Source organism: Triticum dicoccoides, chromosome 7B, assembly GCF_002162155.2.
Source record: "Triticum dicoccoides isolate Atlit2015 ecotype Zavitan chromosome 7B, WEW_v2.0, whole genome shotgun sequence".
NCBI lineage: Eukaryota > Viridiplantae > Streptophyta > Magnoliopsida > Poales > Poaceae > Triticum > Triticum dicoccoides.
Genome location: NC_041393.1, coordinates 107,437,236 through 107,456,487, shown reverse-complemented (window position 1 = coordinate 107,456,487; position 19,252 = coordinate 107,437,236). Strand labels below are relative to the sequence as shown.

The 19,252-nt window shown below is 47.0% G+C and overlaps 1 protein-coding gene across 2 annotated transcripts; it reads left to right on the top strand.

Annotated features, from left to right (window-relative positions):
* The first annotated feature begins 11,148 nt into the window (after positions 1–11,148).
* Positions 11,149–17,918, top strand: LOC119341961. Of its 2 annotated transcripts, none has more exons than XM_037613807.1 (6): positions 11,149–11,489; positions 11,626–11,847; positions 13,960–14,134; positions 14,217–14,439; positions 17,288–17,409; positions 17,497–17,918. In XM_037613807.1, the coding sequence occupies exons 1-6, from the start codon at positions 11,335–11,337 to the stop codon at positions 17,623–17,625; spliced, it is 1,026 nt and encodes a 341-aa protein (XP_037469704.1). In that variant the 5' UTR covers positions 11,149–11,334; the 3' UTR covers positions 17,626–17,918. The 2 variants fall into 2 exon arrangements, with proteins under 2 accessions (XP_037469704.1, XP_037469703.1); XM_037613806.1 differs by having other exon boundaries at positions 11,623–11,847.
* Positions 17,919–19,252: the final 1,334 nt, after the last annotated feature.

Sequence of the window (19,252 nt, the reverse complement as noted above, 5' to 3'; positions counted from 1 at the left end):
GCACAAGGGAGCGGCTCGTCGTAGACCACCACGTTGGTGGGGAACGCGTCGAGCGACGCAGTGTCGGAGTCGACCAGTATCGAGTCGGTGGAGCCTATGGACTCTAGGTCTACGGCAGGTTCGCCTGCGACGTGGAGTTAGTCGAGGAGGCCCGCGAGGAGGCTCTCGGGGGCGCCCGTGCCTGCGTCGGATGCAGGCTCGTCGGAGAGGCGAACCTCGCCGATAAGTTCGGCGAGGCAGCTGGCTGCATAGGCAATCTGAGCATCGTGCAGCGCGTCGGCGCAGACTCTGTCTGGCGTGTCGGGCTGGTTGTGCTCGCCAGGGAGGAATAGGGTTCCCGTCCAGAGCAGGTCTCCGGACGATGGTGCACCTTGCCCCATGGTGGGCGCCAAATGTCGGGGGTTGGGTACGACATATGCCAACGGATGGCTTATCATGGTGGGAGCGAGTAGAACATCGCCGATGCCCGGAAATGGGATGAGGCGAAGACATGCACGCCGGCGGATCTTACCCAGCTTCAGGGCTCTCCGAGGAGATAACACCCCTACTGCTGCTCTGCGGGGTCTCCGCATGATCACTATGGCAAAGTGAATACAAGGTTGCTCCTAGAGCTGTTTTCTGGAGGTAGGAGAGGGCAAGGCTAGCTCCTTCCTTCTTATATGATCGGGTCTAATCCTAGAGAAGCTATCCCCCTTGCATGGGTGCCCCGGGGGGCTTATATAGGCCTGCCCCCCGGGGATACAATGGTAATCCGGCTGGGCGCCGGTCCCAGCCGTCTGTCTCTCAGGCCGCCGTCTTCTCCGCCGACTGCTGGGGCCCGCCGTCTGGCAGGCCCCGCCGACAGGCCTGGTACTGTAGCTGTGCTTCTGATGACGCTGGCTTGGTCATAGGGTCATGACAACAGTGCCGCCGTCTGGCGGGCGATCACTGTCGCCATTCCTCGTCTTGTCTGGTTAATGGCGTGCGGGGCCCGTGAGAGGGGCTGGCAGTCTCCAGGGGGCCGACTCCCACGGGGCAGTCTTCGTGGCGCTCTCGCCGCCTTCGGTACTCCCGCTGACGGACGGGTCCCACCGTCTCTGGGCCGTACAGGTAGGCCGTCGTGGGCACAGTGCGCCGCCCACGGGGGCTGAGGTCAGGGCAGGCATGGTAACAGTGCCGCGCCATGATGGAGATCTCCAGCGATACGGTGCACTGTAGCCATGCCAGCCCCTCGTAAGCGGGGTAGAGACGGCCATGCTGCGACCGTACTCCGCCCCGTCCATCGTGGCGAAGGAAGGAGGTGGTTGGAGTCGCGGGCCGACTCCCACAGCCGGCTTCTCTGGAAGTCGTCGGCTAAGAGTCGGCTTATCTGGAAGCCTGCACCTGAGAGTCGGCTTATCTCAAAGTCGTCCTTGGGACTCGGCCGTGAGGGACAGTTGCTGTCGACTCCCAGGAGGCGGCTCCTCATCGTGGGGTCTTGAGGGGCGTAGTATGTCCCGATGTTTTGAAAGGTTCTGGGGCTCGGGTTAGCCTACCCGTGGCCCATTACTCTGACAGGGACTTTTAAATATTTAATGGACAAAATGTGGGAGAAGGTTAAAGGTTGGATGGGAAACCTTTTGTCTGCTGCTGGTAAGGAGATTTTGATAAAATCAATAGCTCAAGCAATCCCTGTTTTTTTTTGATGTCTTGCTTCAAGCTCCCGAGATGTCTTTGTGAAAGTGTTTCATCCATCATACGTCAGTTTTGGTGGGGAAGCAAGAGAGGGAGACGCAAACCAACATGGGCTGCATGGGATGCCATGACTAGGCCAAAGCATATGGGCGGTCTTGGTTTCAGGGATCTAGAGCTCTTTAATCTTTCCCTCTTGGCAACGCAATTGTGGAGGCTAATGACTGAACCAGATTCATTAAGTGCAGGCATTCTGAAAGTTGTCTATTTCCCTAACTGTTCATTTCTTGATGCTGAATTGGGAACTCACCTCTCACAAGTATGGAGAGCCATCATGGATGGGAGAGACATTATGGCGCAGGGAATTGCAAGGAGGATAGGAGATGGTGAAACCACTAACATTTGGGACCATAACTGGATCCCGCTGGCAAGCTACAAAAGACCAATTACTTCTTTTAGTGCAGGATCCTCCACAAAGAGTAACTGAGTTAATTGAGCAGTCCATGGCGACATGGAAAGAGGGAGTTGTTCGCTCAGTTTTTACACTTTTTGATGCTGAAGCAATCCTCAAAATACCATTTTGCATAAGAAAGATTGATGACTTCTGGGCCTGATATGAGGAGACGCGAGGTTTCTTCTCAGTTGGCTCGGCATATCGGATGTTAGTCCGAACAAAGTATAATAGAGAGGGCTGGCTGGAGGGGCGTGAGAGTTCATCGCATGTGGAGACAGAAAGCAAGGAGTGGAAATCACTGTGGAGAGTTCAAGTCCCTTCAAAACTTTGAGTATTCATTTGGCGGTTGGCGAGACATTCCATACCTTCTGGTGAAGTACTCCAGCGTCGGAATATGGTCACCACTTCTTCATGCAATCTGTGTGGAGCTCATGATACGTGGAGACACGCATTACTGAACGGTCCGGTGTCTCGAAGCACTTGGGCATTATCTTCAGAGGATATCCTTGATCAAACGAGCATCCATCAGGAGGAGGACGCAAAGTCGTGGATCTTTGCTATGAACAGAGCTTTATCGTCGGAGGAATTTGTGAGGTTGGTGGTTACTTTATGGGCCATCTGGAGTTCACATAGGAAGGCCATTCATGAGGATATCTTCAAAATCCCTCATGTGATACATGGGCACATAACTTCTTACCAATGGAGTTGAATGCTCTATCAAACAAAGCTGAGACGGGAAGCAGGGTGCAGCAGCGACACACTGGGTGGATTGCACCTCCCGATCATCATGCTAAGCTGAATGTCGATGCCACTGTCATTAAGGGACACGGAGGAGCGGTTGGAGTGGTCTGCCGAAGTGAGCAGGGATTTTTTTTCTTGGAGCCTCGGCGATAGTTTTTAACAGCATTGATGATCCGACACCACTAGAGGCTCTGGCTATTCGAGAAGGGTTGGCTCTGGCAGGAGATTTGAACCTACATCAACTACAACTTGCTTCCGACTGTGAAGGAGTGGTAAGAGACGTGAGACATGGAACTGCTGCGGTGTTTGGGGCGATCATCAATGAAATACAGTTAAATTTATTGTCTTTTAACTCTTGTAATATAGTCCACGAGGGTAGGAGCTCAAATGTTGAGGCTCACAATCTAGCGAAGCATGCTTTTAGGTTAGGGCTTGGTCGCCATGTTTGGTTTGACCAACCCAATGATATTCATTTCATCCCTATAAACATTATGAAGGTTTGAATAAAGCTTTGCGAGATTGTCTAAGAAACCCAAAAAATAAAATAAAAGAAATCGATCGATGGATCTTTGTCTAGAAAAAAAAAAGACAGATGGATCTAGATACCCTAAACTGCAGTCGTTCTTCTTTCCAATCCAATTGATCGCTTGAGGCAGCCGCACGAATCCACGGCAGCGGGCAAACCCCACAGCATTTCCGAGGAGTAGCGGTGTTGCCCTGTCAACGCCACAAACCAAAAGCAATCAGCGGATGAGCTCCCGGGCAATCACTTTATCACGTCATCAACATTTGCCAGGAACAGCGCGGTATTCAGGTGCGCTTAAGCCACTAGTACTTTGAACAATTTGTCTAGTGCTTCATGACTCCAACCTGGCATGAGGAATCACCGATCAGTTTAACTTAGGTTACTTTTCCTATTGGATAATCATACCAATGTCTATACATATTTATCTGGGCAACACTGTGTATTAAATAACTAATAATTTTTCTCATATATTAATCTTGGCAAACAGTATACTGAATATTTTTATATTATTATTATTATCATATATTTTGTGTATATATGCATCAATTTTAGCCCTACATTTACTCTTTAGCGTCAATATTTGATATATTTCAGAATATTGTACAAAGTTCTATGATTAAGCATAGTGTATACTTTAAGGGTCAGTCTAGGGCTATAATTTTTTCAAAAAAAATTAGGGCCCCATGTTGTATGTCGCACAGGGGCCTCAAATTTCTGGACACGGCCCTGACTAAAATCAAAACCAATTCTCTGTCCAGACCGTCCAAATCAACGACATGTGCACGTACTTGCCGTACAACTAAGAGCAACCACTCCAACAGGCAGCACAACAACACGAAGACTCGCGAACCAACCTGTGGTTGAGATGGTTAGGTGGACAGTGGTATCCCCAACCCATCAGGGTTCAAATCCTGATGCTCGCATTATTTCTGGATTTATTTCAGGATTTCCGACGATGCGTTTTCAGTGGAGGAGACGTTTCCATCGACGACGAGGAGGGTAGGATATGCATGTGTGCGTTCATAGAGATGAGTGGATGCGCGTGTATATAAGCGCTTGTATCTGTACTGATGCTAAAAAAACACAAAGGCTCTAATGGTCCACAGACTGGGAAAGCACCAGACCACTTGAAGGAGCCAACTAGGACATCGACAAACGCCCAGGCATGAACCAACGCTCATGACGGGGCGGAGAGAAAACAGGTCGATCTGACGAAGCAAATTGGCTGGAGATAATACGATCGCCCTACCGCCATGCGGACGGAGGGTGTCAGAGAAGCAACGGCGATGTCATCGCCGCCGTAGATGGGGACGGCGGTGGCCGCCCACGCAAGACCTAGATGTGTCGCCACAACCCACGTTCTACCTTTTTTAAGCACAAAATTACACGTTTTTTTTCCTTTCGTGTATAACCGCTTCGTGTTTTTTTCATATGTAAAGATAACCGCTTCGCTGTCGTAATTTCCTATGTTAATACGTGCAGCAGAAAGAACGTTTCGAAGTCCAGTCGGATTTTTTTTATGGAAGTCCAATCGGATTCATGCTCAATTGTTGTCAAAACGGAGGTGTGATACGTACGTACGTTGGAACTAATTTTGTGTGCGTAACCGGTGATCGATCCTAAGTGCCGCCGCGAGAGGCAACATGTCGATGCGTACCCCGTACGTCTCTCTCCAACATTGTTTCCTCATGGACTTTTTTGGTGAAGTTTTTCCTCACGAGTTTCCTTTTTATATCTCAATTGAGACCAATGTATTTATTCTCTTTGATAATTTTTTATTTATTCATAAAAGAACATCGGTTTACTCTAATCTATATCTTTCCCCCCTACCATGTTATTTTCTTCTTCGGAATTACGTGTTTCTCATCTACTTTTTCTGTCTAGGTTTATTAGGCTCCTTCGTGTTTTGGATAAAACATATAACTATTTTTTTTGCAGTGGCGGACTAGGATCTTAGTATCGAGGGGTGCCCCAATTTTACACATACAAAAATAGAGGGTGTTCGCGTATTTCTTTAGTACATCAGTTCGGAAATCAATTAAATTGCACTACAAATAATATAGTACGTAGTAGTTATTTTCACGAGAATACAATTTATTTTTGAGGGGTACAAGTAATATAATTTGGTCTAAACACAATCCTAATTCCAATTGTCAACCCGACATAGCATTGTGTGGAGCACGACTTCCGGAAACCCTAAAACGCTCTGGCGATTAGGGTTTGGCGGACTTGCGGCGCACGCAGATCGGATCGGCGGGGCGCACCGGAGTTCCGCCGGACGGGAGGATGGCGACACCCTCCGGGAGTGGCGGCGGAGCTACGGGGGCGACGATGTCGCCCGGGACTGCTAGGGCGCGCCTGGAGGAACAACTTGGAAAACTTGATATCTCTGAGGAAGAGGCGACGCCCCTGGTGCTCGATGATCGCGTCGAGGGGGCACCAGAGAAGTGGATGGTTGCAGGGAAGGTCTTGCACCGCAACACATTGCATATCCAGACCATCACGAACGCACTTCGACCTGCATGGGGTAACCCTAAAGGTCTATCCTTCCGCATGGTAGGGGAAAACACGTTCGTTGCTGATTTTGCAACAAAGCGAGACAGAGATCGCGTATGGGAAGGATCCCCATGGCATATCAGTAAGAACGCGGTTCTTCTGTCAGAATTTGACGACTGCATGTGCCCATCGGAGCTCAAGTTCGACAAATTGAAAGTTTGGGCACGCGTTGCCAATCTCCCGTTCAATCTGCAAGATGATGCATGGTGCAAGGCAATTGCGAAGCAGATAGACAAGGAAGCCAGTTCGATTCACTTTGATCATGGGGGCGGCTACCTGCGAGCACGTGTCACACTTGACGTAGCCAAACCATTGAGGAGGTGGATTCTGATCAATTCTGCAAGGAGGGGTAGTACAGATCCATATGAAATTCAGTACGAAAACATACCCCACTTTTGCTTTTCGTGTGGCCGTTTGGGCCACTCTGATCTGGTCTGTCCGACACCGGGGACGAGGGATGAAAACGGCGAGCTGCCATTTGGAAAGGGCCTACGGCCGTCGGACGAGAAGAAGAAAGCTGCATCTTCTGAGGGTTCTTCACGTACTCAACCAGCAAAATCCAACAGAAACGAGACTAGAAACTCCAGTAATGCAGCCATGGCAGAAGCCGAGGTGAACTCTCCCGTTAAGTGCAAGACAGCTCCAAAACGAAAGGGGGGGGCCGCCAAATCAAGTCTACCGTAGAGTTGAACTTCCCCTCCTCACAAACCACGCCGCCAATGTTGAGGAGGGGACTGAGCACACAGCTATCGGTACTGAAAAGGGGGATGAGGGCTCCGAGGACGAGGGCACAGTCCGGGAACCAAAGAAGAAGAAGCCCACGCCCAACAACTCGAGTACTTCGGCAGAGGCTGCCATGCAGCCCTGCCCAGCCCAATGATATGCCTCAGCTGGAACTGCCGGGGGCTTGGGAACCCCGAGGCAGTTCGCGAGCTTCGCAATGTTGTGAAGCAAGAAGGGCCCGTACTAGTCTTTGTCATGGAAACAAAGATTAGAGGGAAACGTGTTGAGAGATTGCAACAAACCTTAGGGTTTGCAGGCTGCTTTGCTGTTGACAGCGATGGGTTAAGCGGAGGTATCGGCCTCTTCTGGTCCAAAGATGTGATAGTAGAGCTCAAGAATTACAGCTCGGCCCACATCGATGTAGTGGTGCACGATGCTTTGGACAACTCGGTGAGCTGGAGATTCACCGGCTTCTATGGAGCGCCAAGAGCAGAGAACAGGCATCACAACTGGCGCTTCCTTCGTACCCTGCATGGGTTACCACACTCGGCGTGGCTATGCATGGGTGATTTTAATGACACCCTATATGGGGAAGAACACTACAGTCGGGCGGCTCGACCTGAATGGCAGATGAGAGCCTTTCGTGAGATCACCGATGAGTGTGCATTCCAAGATTTAGGTTGGACAGGAGTTCCTTACACTTGGGACAACCGACAATCTGGAGACGCAAATGTTAAGGCCCGGCTAGACCGTGCCTTCGCTAACGAGGACTTTAGACAGATTTTCGCGTATGTTAAAGTGCGCCACATCTGCTCCGTGGAGTCTGATCATTGCTTCGTCTTGACTGACTTTTGGCACCAAGCCCCTTGCAATGGATCACATACGTCGAAACCTTTTCGGTATGAGAATATCTGGCAGTCTCATAACGATTATGACAAGCTCGTCACAGAAACTTGGCGAGCACAGACCTCCCAGCCGGGACTGGGTGGTATTATGAACTCTCTGGCTGCATTACAACGTAGTTTGATGCCGTGGGGGGTTCGAGAATTCGGCTGTCTCACCAGGACGGTCCGACAATTACAAAAGCATCTTGACTGATTGCGTGGTCAGTCTGTAGGACGGGGGCCTTCAGAGGAAGAGAAAGCCACTATGCTCAAGCTGCGTGAAGCATTAAAATTGGAGGAGATCTGGCTAAAGCAGCGCTCTCGAGTACCGTGGCTGCGGGAAGGTGATCGCAACACTGCTTATTTCCAAGCGCAGGCAAAGCAACGTCGGTGCATCAACAAGATTGCCAACCTGCAGCGTACAGATGGTTCTGTTTGTGCCTCGGGAGATGAAGACAAGGAAGAAATCTTGGAGTTCTACAAAGCCCTATATACATCTCAAGGCTATAGTAATAGTGAGGTCCTATTATCGCATGTACCAAATCGGGTAACGCCGGCTATGAATGACCTGCTATGCCGCCCGTTTGAAGCTCAAGAGGTACATGATGCATTATTCCAAATGGCGCCTTCCAAGGCGCCGGGGGTGGATGGCTTTACGGCAGGGTTTTATCAACGTCAATGGGACCTTCTGAAGCATGATGTAATCCCAACGGTGCTTGATTTTCTTAACGGTGGTGAGCTACCTGCGGGTTTGAACGACACGTCGATCACATTAATTCCCAAGGTACGACATCCACAAAATATCTCCCAGTATCGACCCATTGCATTATGCTCAGTTCTTTATAAGATCGCTGTTAAAGTGATCACCAACCGGCTCCGGCCATGCATGGATGAGATAATCAGTGAGGAGCAAAGTGCTTTCGTCCCGGGTCGTCTTGTCACCGACAACGTCCTTGTGGCTTTTGAAAGTGTTCATACGATGAAGAGGCGAAAGAAAGGGCAAAACTTCTCATGTGCGATTAAGTTGGACATGATGAAGGCTTATGACCGAGTGGAATGGCACTTCCTTGAAGCTATGATGCTGAGGCTCGGGTTTGCGGGCAATATGGTCAGATTAATATTGAAGTGCGTCACTTCGGTTCGTTTCTCTGTTCGTGTCAACGGAGAGCTGCTGCCTTTTTTTCACACCATCAAGAGGTCTTCGGCAAGGTTGTCCTGTATCCCCATACCTATTCTTGCTCTGTGCCGAAGGATTCTCCTCTATGCTGAAAAATTATGGCAATTACGTGGATCGGGGCATACGAGTTAATTTTCGGGCCCCTTGGGTAAGTCATCTCTTATTTGCTGATGACAGTTTGATCTTCATCAAAGCAAGCACAGAGAGTGCAATTAGGCTGAATGATATCCTAAGAATATATGGGGAGGCTTCCGGTAAGTGTGTAAACAGAGCTAAAAGTGCTATCTACTTCAGCCCAAACACACCGGCGGCGCTCAAAGAATCCCTCAAACAGCTGCTCAACGTCCATTCAGAAGCTTTTTCAGAGCGGTATCTTGGTCTACCCACTGCTGTTGGGAGAATAACAAGTGGTACTTTTGAACACATTGGAGACCGAGTAAGGGGGAAAATGCAGGGTTGGTCTGAACGGTTCTTTGCTTGTGCAGGCAGAGAAACATTGATCAAATCTATTGTTCAGGCTATATCAACTTTTAGCATGTCTTGTTTTCTGCTTACCAAGAAAGTTTGCAAAGGTTTAACCTCAAACATGGCAAAATTTTGGTGGGGAAGTTCGGTTGACAGGCGGTCCTTGCACTGGATCGCTTGGGACAAACTAGCCACGCCAAAGATTAAAGGAGGGATGGGCTTTCGTGATCTCCGACAATTCAATCTAGCGCTCCTCGGGAAGCATGGCTGGAGATTCATGACAAAGCCGGACGCTCTTTGTTCAAGAGTAATGAAAGGAAGATATTTCCCTAACTGTGATTTTATGCAGGCAACAACTCCTAAATCTTCATCTGCCATATGGAGGGCCATAGTTGCTGGCCGCGAAGCTCTCCACGTTGGCCTGCTAAAACGCATCGGGGATGGTGCAAATACTTCCATCTGGGAGGACCGGTGGATCCCGACTACTGCCACCATGCGGCCGCTCTTCAGGCCACCGGCTGCGATGGCTACAATGGTCAGTGACCTAATCGATGAGGTCAACTGGACCTGGAAGCATGATCTTGTGCGCGGCACCTTCATCGTGCCAGATGCAGAAGCAATCTTGAACATCCCACTCCGGCAGGGTGGTGGAGAAGATTTCTTGGCTTGGGCACACGAGAGAACCGGCATCTACTCTGTTAAATCAGCCTATCGAGCTTTGATGAACAAAAAAGAGCGCTTAGCTCTTGAAGAGGGGCAGATAACGACGCCATCAATGAGTGAACAACAGATGTGGAGCCAACTATGGAAACTCAAAGTTGTCCCAAAAGTCCGGGTATTCTGGTGGCGGGTACTTAAGGGGATCATCCCTGACGAGTGCACTCTACACTACCGACATATCAAAGTCAACAGCTTATGCAAATTGTGTCTTGCTATGGACGAAGACCTGATGCACGCCCTAATGCATTGCTCCCATGCACGCAGATTTTGGGAGGAGGCACGGTTATTGTTTGATATCAGACTGCCTTGGCTCCACCCCAACACTTGGGCGCGTGATATCCTCTGTGAACCAAGTTTTACTGAAAAGGATCGTGCTACGATAATTACAGTGATGTGGGCAATATGGATGTCTCACAACAGAAGGACGCACGACCAAGAAAACATTGATCCTGTGAGCTCGGTTCGTCGCATCCGCGAGGACCTAGCGCTGCTTGATATACCCCGGCAGATGTTCATACCACTACCGGGTCACGGATGGCGACCCCCCGAAGAGGCCTATATCAAAATCAACACAGATGCGGCAATACAGTTTGATACTGCTTCGGCCGGATTGGGGGGTGTGGCTCGCTCCTCCTCGGCTCTCCTGGGTGCATGGTGTAAACCCCAACTGGGGACAACTGATCCTTTCATTGCTGAGATGCTTGCGCTTCGCGAAGGTGTCATCTTTGCCAAGCTTCGTGGCTTCTTACACGTGCACATGGAGACCGACTGTCTTGAGGCAGTCAACCTCTGGAACCTTGGCTACGTCGATCGGTCGATAGTAGCTCCAATAGTTGCTGAAATTAGAGAGCTCTCTGCTAGCTTTTTGTCTTTCAATATTTCTCATGTAATAAGAGCCGCTAACGGTCCTGCACATTTGTGTGCTAAGCGTGCCTGTACGCTTACTGTGACTGAAAGCTGGCTGGACTCCACCCCTAGCTTCCTGACCAGCAGCCTCCTGGCTGATTGCTCAGCGAATGCCTTTGTTTAATAAAGCTCTCTAAGTTTCCCCGAAAAAAAAAACCCGACATAGCATTTAGTTGCCAGATAATTATTGTTTTTTCGGGCAACCAGATAATTATTGTTAATTACACAACACAATTTTTAGTTTTTTTAGTACTCTGGTTGTTCCTGCGCGCTGGGCACCCTCGCTGTGAGTTCGGTCAAAAAGAAAAAGAAAAACATATCGCAGCGCGCCGTCAGCTTCCCCTCCCCATTTCGTTCGTTCGTTCGTTCCCCCTCTCGCCTCCCCACCCAGGAAGAAAGCTTCTCTTTTTTCCCCTCGCCTCGCCGGGACGAAATCTCCAAAACCCTAGAACCAACCCGCCGCCCCCCATGCCGCCCAGACGACGCCCCGGCCACCCGTTGATATTCCGTCTTCCAGACGATCGAAGCATCAATGTCTACGCCAACGACGATGGGGATTTTGTCACCGGCGGATCGGAGCCACGACTCCTCTCTGATCTCTGCAGAGAAATCAACTCCGAAATGCGGCGCCAGCGCGACCTTTCCCGCAGTCGCCCCTCCCTTCCTCCATCAGCCACCGCCTCCACCGTATGTTAGATACAACTAATAATGGAAAATTACAATGAGATCTCTTGCAGACATCTTCTCCTTGGTTTCAATCTTTGCAAAATAATAACAATTTATACTATTCCACACTCTTATTCATCTCTTGTTTTTTCAGCAGCGAGGACACCGAGCAGGCAGTGCGTATTGAGGCCCCACCACCGCCAAGGCCTTTTCCACCTGTTTCTTCACTGATGCCAACAAGATTGCTCATTAAATATTTTCTGAGGGTTGATGCTGATGGACTCTTTCACACATATCCTCGTCGAGGTGGTCCGTTTAAGAGCTTGAAAGAAGCTCAGGATGCTATAGACTCCCATCACGCTAATCTGTGTAAATTCAAGTAAATCTTCTCTCAACTTTGTTTCTATGTGGAAGTGCTGAAAAATTCTTATATGTATATGCTATGTCCTATGCTAGCATCTTATATGCAAGTACGTAATTTATAGTTAAGCCACTACTAGCTTGGCACACCCTATGATGACAGGTAGCACTTTCAGTGAAGTGGACAGAATAGCATTGTGACAAAAAAGATCAATTTGTTGAAGTCAGTGTATCTGAAAAGATCAATCATCCAAGCTTGTACTTTTCCTCAGCTATGTGACTGTATTTTCAGATTCCTGGCCCAGTGTTGTTTTACGGGTCAGGACTTAAGGGCTTCTTGTCGCTTGTTGGTGATCACTGTGGACCATTGCCGCTGTGATATAAGAGCAAACCGTTGAGACCTCCTTTGGTTTACAGGAATTTTGAAGGAATTCTAGAGGACAGGAATTTTGTAGAAAAAATTAATTTGAAGCCCTTTGGTTTGTAGGAATGTTTTCCTATTCCTATGTAGGATAGGAATCCTTAACATTTCAAAGGGAAAAAAATATTAGCCTATACCCAATGGAAAACTTCCTATCCTATGAATCAAATTTCATCTCTTTTCTAATTGGAATTGAGATACATATCTCATTTCCTATGGTTTTCCTATTCCCATGACATTCCTATCCTACGAACCAAAAAGGGAAATCTCCCACAGAGCAAGTAAAAATCTGAGCATAAATGTCTTGCTTAGCCAGTGCTTCCCCAAAACAGAAAAGTTCACTTTTCAGGAAGTAAGTCCAGTGAAACGCTCAAAAACACACAGAATTATCTTAAGATTTCTAGCCCCCTCCAAATCATCCTCTCAGCATACTTCTGTATGGCTAAACCACCATTGTGCAGCTGAGGGACGAAGCCTTTAGTGAAACCTTATTCTTGGGCTCTTTTGATCAGAGTAGCCAGAACATCAGCAGCAACATTATAAAATGTAAAGGAGAGAAGGAGTCTCCTTGCCTGAGCCCCTTCCTAGTAACAAAGTATTAGCCATAAACCTATCATGTCATTCAGAGTATTAGCAACCTTGCCATTGCAGACAACAGCTTTAGTCCACCGAACAAACTTCCTAGGGAAACCTTTCATTTTTAGGACTGAAAACATAAACTCCAAATCGATTTTGTCGTATGCCTTCTCAGAATCTATTTTTAGAGCTTACAAGAAGCTCAGGACGCCACTGACTGTCATCACACTAATCTGTGTAAATTCAAGTGAATCTTCTCTCAAATTTGTTTCTATTTGTAAGTGTTGGAAAATGCTTATATGTATATGTTGTGTCCTATGCTATCATCTTATATGCAAGTATATTTCTCTTTCGCTCAATCGTTACTTGTACAGTTAGGCCACTATTTGGTACACCCAATGGTGATAAGTAGCAGTTGTAATGAAGTGGACTGAATACTGTTGTGACACAAAAGATCAATTTGCTAATGTCTGCTGTCTCTGAAGATCAATCATCCAAATACTCATAGCAATTAGCTGAACAATCTTAAATGAAGTGATCTGCAAGTAACCAACTTTTGCCATAGTCCATCTTCTATCACAAAAACCTAAACCAGTAGGAAATACAAAAGGCTAATTCCTAATAAAGGTAGTAGATACTGCTTGCTAACTAACTTTTCAATCATTTTCATTCACAGGCAATGGTACTCTCCAAGTGCCCCTGAACCCGAGTCTACAACACACAAATTTGCTTAGCGGACCTTTCGTTTCCTGTGCTGTTTTGGGTCCAGGTTAGCTAGGACTCGTAGGCTATATGCTGAGGACGGTCATTTTTCCTTTCTTCTTTCTTGGCTTCACCGTTGATGGGTGTTTGTAAATATTGGTTCCGATACATCTTAGTGGTTTCTTCTTAATGAAAAATGACAACGGTTCCATGCAGGTTTGAGAAAATATAATTATCTCAATTAAAATCCTCAAATTGACGCTTAACGATCATTGTTGTGAATGCTAGATTTTTCCCCAGCTCAGACCAGTGTGTTGATAATTTTTTGGTCTGTAGGCTGTGAGTTTGCTTAGCCTTTTATTGTTTATTGCTACCATGAGTTGTGTTAGCCTTGGGGGTTGTTTGGTCTATCTCTTATTCTCTTTGCACTAGGTACATGGGGGATCTTTCAGAGGAGGATGTCCATGTGTGGCAGACCCTGTACTGGCCTAATGGTACAAGGATGAATTCCAAACAAGCTTTGGATGTGATGATGAACCGTCGCCCCAAATGGGATGTACTTAACGCTTTACTGGACAAGTACAATGAGGACCATCATCTTTTTGGGGTTTGCGCTCTCCCTCACTCCCTTTTGGCTTCGCTCTTGGTTCTTTCATTACTGATATGATGATGTATGTTTACCATGTTAGGATTTTGCATATGAATTGAAGGAAATTGTGAGTTACAAACCACATTTTCAGGGAAGAAACTCTCCATACAAATGCAGATCATTCTCTCACTTAAATTTGATTGTCAAGAGTGGGTCGAGTGCCGTCGGCGATCTTTTCTTCGCTGAAATTACATGTTTGAAGGATGGCGAGTTGGAGGAATATGTGCTCAGCTGTATATGTGTTGTTACGCCAGAAGCTAACGGTATATTCTGTTTCTCCGCTGCTATTTCTGTTCAGTCATTTTTCTGAATGTTGGAGCTCGTTATTTTTACATGTATGCTCACAGTCAACTTCTTAAAGATGAACATTTTCTAAGTTAGCTAAGCAACTACCACAAAAGGCTATTCCTGCAATAGAGTTTTGAGTGAATCCGATGTCTACATACTTCAAATGCTGAAGCACCATCATGGTCTAACATTTTAGATTTTCCACCATAATATTAACAATATGGCAGCATGTTCTCCAGTTATTCTGAGGTGCAAAAAGAGCATACCAATACCTTGAACCTGATGGTGCCCGGGAAACAGCCTAAATAGCGCCTGAATGATGGTGCTCCTGCTGTTTTATGTAAGCAATCATATGAGTCTGGTGGTTTGCACTGACACTGCACACAACACATATAGAGCGTGACATTTGAAGGAGTGCATCTCTCCAAGTATAGGCACTATCTAATTATGGTTGTAATGCTAGTGATGCATGGTCCATAAGCACTAGGCTACTAACATGTCCAGGCATGCTCCATATTAATAACGTATAGAATTAAAATTCCAACATGTCTCTTAATTTATCAGATTTTATGGAAAAATAACTCTTGCACTTGCAGTTATCAGTTTTTACGAAAGCAGTTACCAGGTTCTCAGATATAATTGCCAAACTGTTTTGATACGGTTGTCGGGTTTTGTGGAAGCAATTACCAGATTCTCAAATGTAGTTGCCAGGTTGTTTTGCAGTAGCTATAGGTTCTCCTGATGCAGTTGACTAATTCTTTAACAATAGCTATGGGGTCCTGAAAAACAATTACTAGGTTGTTTACAAAGCAGTTATTGGTTTGTTTAATATTATAGTTTAGGTTCATCGATTTGTATGGTATATACACGTTTATACTCGTGAAGGATAGCGTCAAGGATAAAAGGTCGTGCTATCCAGTGGTTTGGTATTAGCTATATGTTTTGTGGTATAAGGTTACCATTGAAATTAAAAATGTTCTTAACCTTAGTCTCTGCATGTATGAATTTCATGTCTTGTTTTAGAGACTAAATTTTTTGAGAGGGAGAGACGTGAACATCAAAGAAAAGAAGCATGCATACATCTCTTGCATCCCTGTCAGAAAAAGCAGGTCTCCTGCACAATAGCTGCAGCGTCCCTATAGGCTATAGCAACCATTCAAGCCTCGCTGTAGTGCTACTGTCGTCTTAATGTAGCACTTGCAGAAAAGATTCACGCTTGTGTCGCCCCAGCAGATCGGGTGCGGCCAATGAGCCACCACACGCTAAGGCAGCTGTGCGACCGTGTACAAAGTAGATTTTCGAATGAATTGGTTTACTAGTCCTAAAGACGTGCCCCTGACATTTTGTTAGAAAATTTGTTTCGTCAGAAACTTGTTGGTGCTAGAGAATTGTGCTGCTATGCGCAGTGTACAACCAGTAATTATCAAACAGCGGAAGACCAAATGAAGGAAACACATTAACAATATTACAAATTCCTGATGGATGGAGATAACTAGTCAACAGAACAATTCCTAATCTAGGCATCTAGTAACTACCTCCTCCGTCCCATAATATAAGAGCGATTTTGACTCTAAACTAGTGTAAGAAACGCTCTTATATTATGGGACGGAGGGGAGTAGTTTATTTTTTTAGGGATAAGGAGGGCGAGCTTTACCTGAACGGAGCTGGCTGCCAAGAGCGTCGGAGGTATGGCAGTAACATGGGTGAGCTCCTTGTCGGGAGTGCCTGGAAGAGGGGAGGATGTCGCGGCGGCAGCCCGGAAAGATAGCAATGTGCCCATAGGTCAACAAGGGTCCGCAAGAACTGCTCCACACCGTCAGTACAGCGAGAGTCTCACCTTCGATGCCGAAGCTGCAAGAGCGGTGCTGCAGATGTAGGAGGAAGTGCATCAGGTTGGGCGCATTCGAGCTGCTGCAGCCATCCACGCTCGTATTGTTGAGCGTTGACATCCACCATGATGAGGTTGTTCTCATTGTTGGCCTTTGGGCGACGCCTGCGCGGTGTCCTGGCTCAGTGTCTGATGATGGGCAGCGCATCCACCATGACGAGGTCGTTGCTGTGACTGAACTTGGGCGAGCGTCGTGGCTTGCCTTAGGTAACGCCTCTGGAGCATCGTGGTGGGGCAGCACCTCCGCATCCAAGGGCGGGTACTCGGCAGCGTCGTGGCTGCCTGCCTCGTGTGTCACCTGAGCATCCAAGGGTGGCGTGACGGCAGCGTCGTGGCTGGCCTCCTCGACATCTAGGGGTGGTGTGGACGGGAAGATCAGACTGGGCTGGATTTGCTAGGGTTTGGAGAGATTAGAGGAGGAGAAGAGGATGAGAGAAAGTGGAGGAGCCCGTGCGGCGGACGAAACTGGGGGAGAGGCGCTGGCAGCACCGAGACGGGAGCGAGAGATGGTGGCCGTGAGATGTGAGGGGATAATGGGGCACAGGGGCCCGAAACGGGTTTGGGAGGGCTGCAAACGAGCTTTTCAGGGTTTGCATGAGGTCCTCGTTTGCGGCGGGAGGTAGGATCTACCCTTGTTTGCAGTAGAAATTAGCCAATCGGGCGATACGAAAACAATACAACGAAGTGGATAGGCTGGGAGGACTTAGAAGCAGCTTTTCTCCCGAGGAATTCTCATTTGCATTATCTTAGTCACTCATTCTGCTATTTAGTATATTCTCTGCTTGCTATTTTTGTTCATTATTTTTTCCATAATGGTAGGGCCAAAATCTTTGTGAATGTTTGTTTGTTCCAGACTTCCAGTCCTATTTTGTATTTTGAATAGTATCAGATTTATGCATCAGATGTTGATTAACAAAACTACAACATAATTATAGGCGAGTACTGTGGATGTGGAGATGATGTAAAGCACCCCACTGGTGTTGAGTACAAAAAGCGGGACAAGTTGCCTGTTCGGCGCAATGGTTGTAGGCAAATGTCAGAAGAATTATTCAATGAGGTATTAGTCACGCAAAAAACTTGAAACGTTATGGATGTGGAGATGAGCCGTTGTTAGTTTCATGTATTGATCTTTTCCTTTTTGCAGTTTATTGTTGTTCGTGATGAGGATTGGCTGGATGCAGAGGAGGCCAGGGTGAGACGAGAGTTTAGGATGAGCAACAAAGGAGATGGCCAGGGAATGAGGGGCAGATACGTCGTACCGGCAAAACGGTAGATGTGCAAGCATAGAGTGCATTTCTGCATGTCAAAGCAGGCAGGTGGTAGAGATTGAAGCGATTGGCTAGTTAGGTTTCCGTAGCTCCCTTTTGTTCTGTTTCAGTATCATAGATCTCAAGACTCCTCTATAGTGGTGTCTTTAGAATGCCAAAACAAGAAGAAAGAACCTGTGGCAAGACGAGAAAGTCGCTGAGCCATTGTAGCTTGTGGCCTGGTGCGTTGCTATCGTTACAGTCAGTACCAGTGGTACTGAGCAAGTACTCTGTGCGTGTGTCTGTTGGATGTTTCATACTCCTCTGTCCCATAATATAAAAGTGTTTTGTGTAATATAAGAGCGTTTTGTGTCAAAAACACTCTTACATTACACAAACGCTCTTATATTATACTCCCTCCGTTCCTAAATATTTGTCTTTTTAGACATTTCAAATGACTACTATATACGGATGTATGTAGACATATTTTAGAGTGTAGATTCACCCATTTTGCTACGTATGTAGTCACTTGTTGAAATGCCTAGAAAGACAAGTATTTAGGAACGGAGGGAGTAGGATGGAGGGAGTAGTATCTTGCTGCTGTAGAAGCCTTTGTTGGGTGGGTTGAAGGTGAGCAGGCAGAACCAAAGTGGCTTCTTTTTTAGCCTTTGGCCCTGTGTTGTGTTCGTGGTTTGGTTTGGAAAAGTAATGCTATTGCAGTGGTTGATATCTACTCCCTCCGTTCCTAAATGTAAGTCTTTGTAAAGATTTCACTATAAACCACATACGGACGTATGTAGATGCATTTTAGAGTGTAGATCCACTTATTTTCTTGCGTATGTAGATCATAGTAAAATCTCTATAAAGACCTATATTTAGAAACAGGAGTACTAGCTTAACATGATTGAGAGTTTCAAGACCTGCTGTGACAGTGAACTGATCATAGAAATTCATGGTAGCTGTCGTGCCATGGTGCGGCGCTGGCTGAACAGACTCTCGAGATAGAGGTTGTATTTGTGCTCAACGATGCACATTACTAGAACTGCACGCGTGCCATTCTCCTTTTGTACTCCCTCCGTTTTAAAATATAGTGCTTCCTCTATTTCTGTGCTTCAACTTTAACCATAAATTTAATTAACGAGACAGACTGCGGTGGGAGCAAAAATTATACCAGTGAATTCGTATTCGAAAAAGTTTTTAATTATATAATTTTTTCTTCCGTCGCATTCGGTCTCGTTGGTTAAATTTATGGTCAGAGTTGGACCTCAGAAAGTGCGGACGCACTATATATTTTGAAATGGAGGGAGTAGTCGGGTACTTTCTTGGGTCTTTATTATTGGGTGCAAAAAGGGTAATTGCATAGGATGTCATGGGAGCTCCACCCACCAGGCCACTGACTATCAGAAAACTCAGTAGATGAGTTGCAACGACCGTATCCCCTGGTGACGACCTAGGGTTTTACCACCCTAGGTCATCGCGATGACCTAGGATTTTACCAGGCTGCCGCCAGCGAATGATGCCGGCGTCCACCACAAGACCTGGATGCATGCACTGTACTCATGTTTTGGCCTCCTCCCCTTCCCGGCAGTTTCTACCTCCTCCGCTAGTGGCGATGCCTATGGTTCTTCGTCCTCTTGCTCGGTCATCCCGACT

What these genes read in the sequence shown, in the direction of transcription:
- LOC119341961 (XM_037613806.1), top strand. Translation starts at nt 11,335, where the DNA reads ATGTCTACGCCAACGACGATGGGGATTTTGTCACCGGCGGATCGGAGC. An exon ending in CATCAGCCACCGCCTCCACC is followed by an intron (nt 11,490 to 11,622) that starts GTATGTTAGATA and finishes TTGTTTTTTCAG; the next exon opens with CAGCGAGGACACCGAGCAGG. An exon ending in AGGACCATCATCTTTTTGGG is followed by an intron (nt 14,135 to 14,216) that starts GTTTGCGCTCTC and finishes TTACCATGTTAG; the next exon opens with GATTTTGCATATGAATTGAA.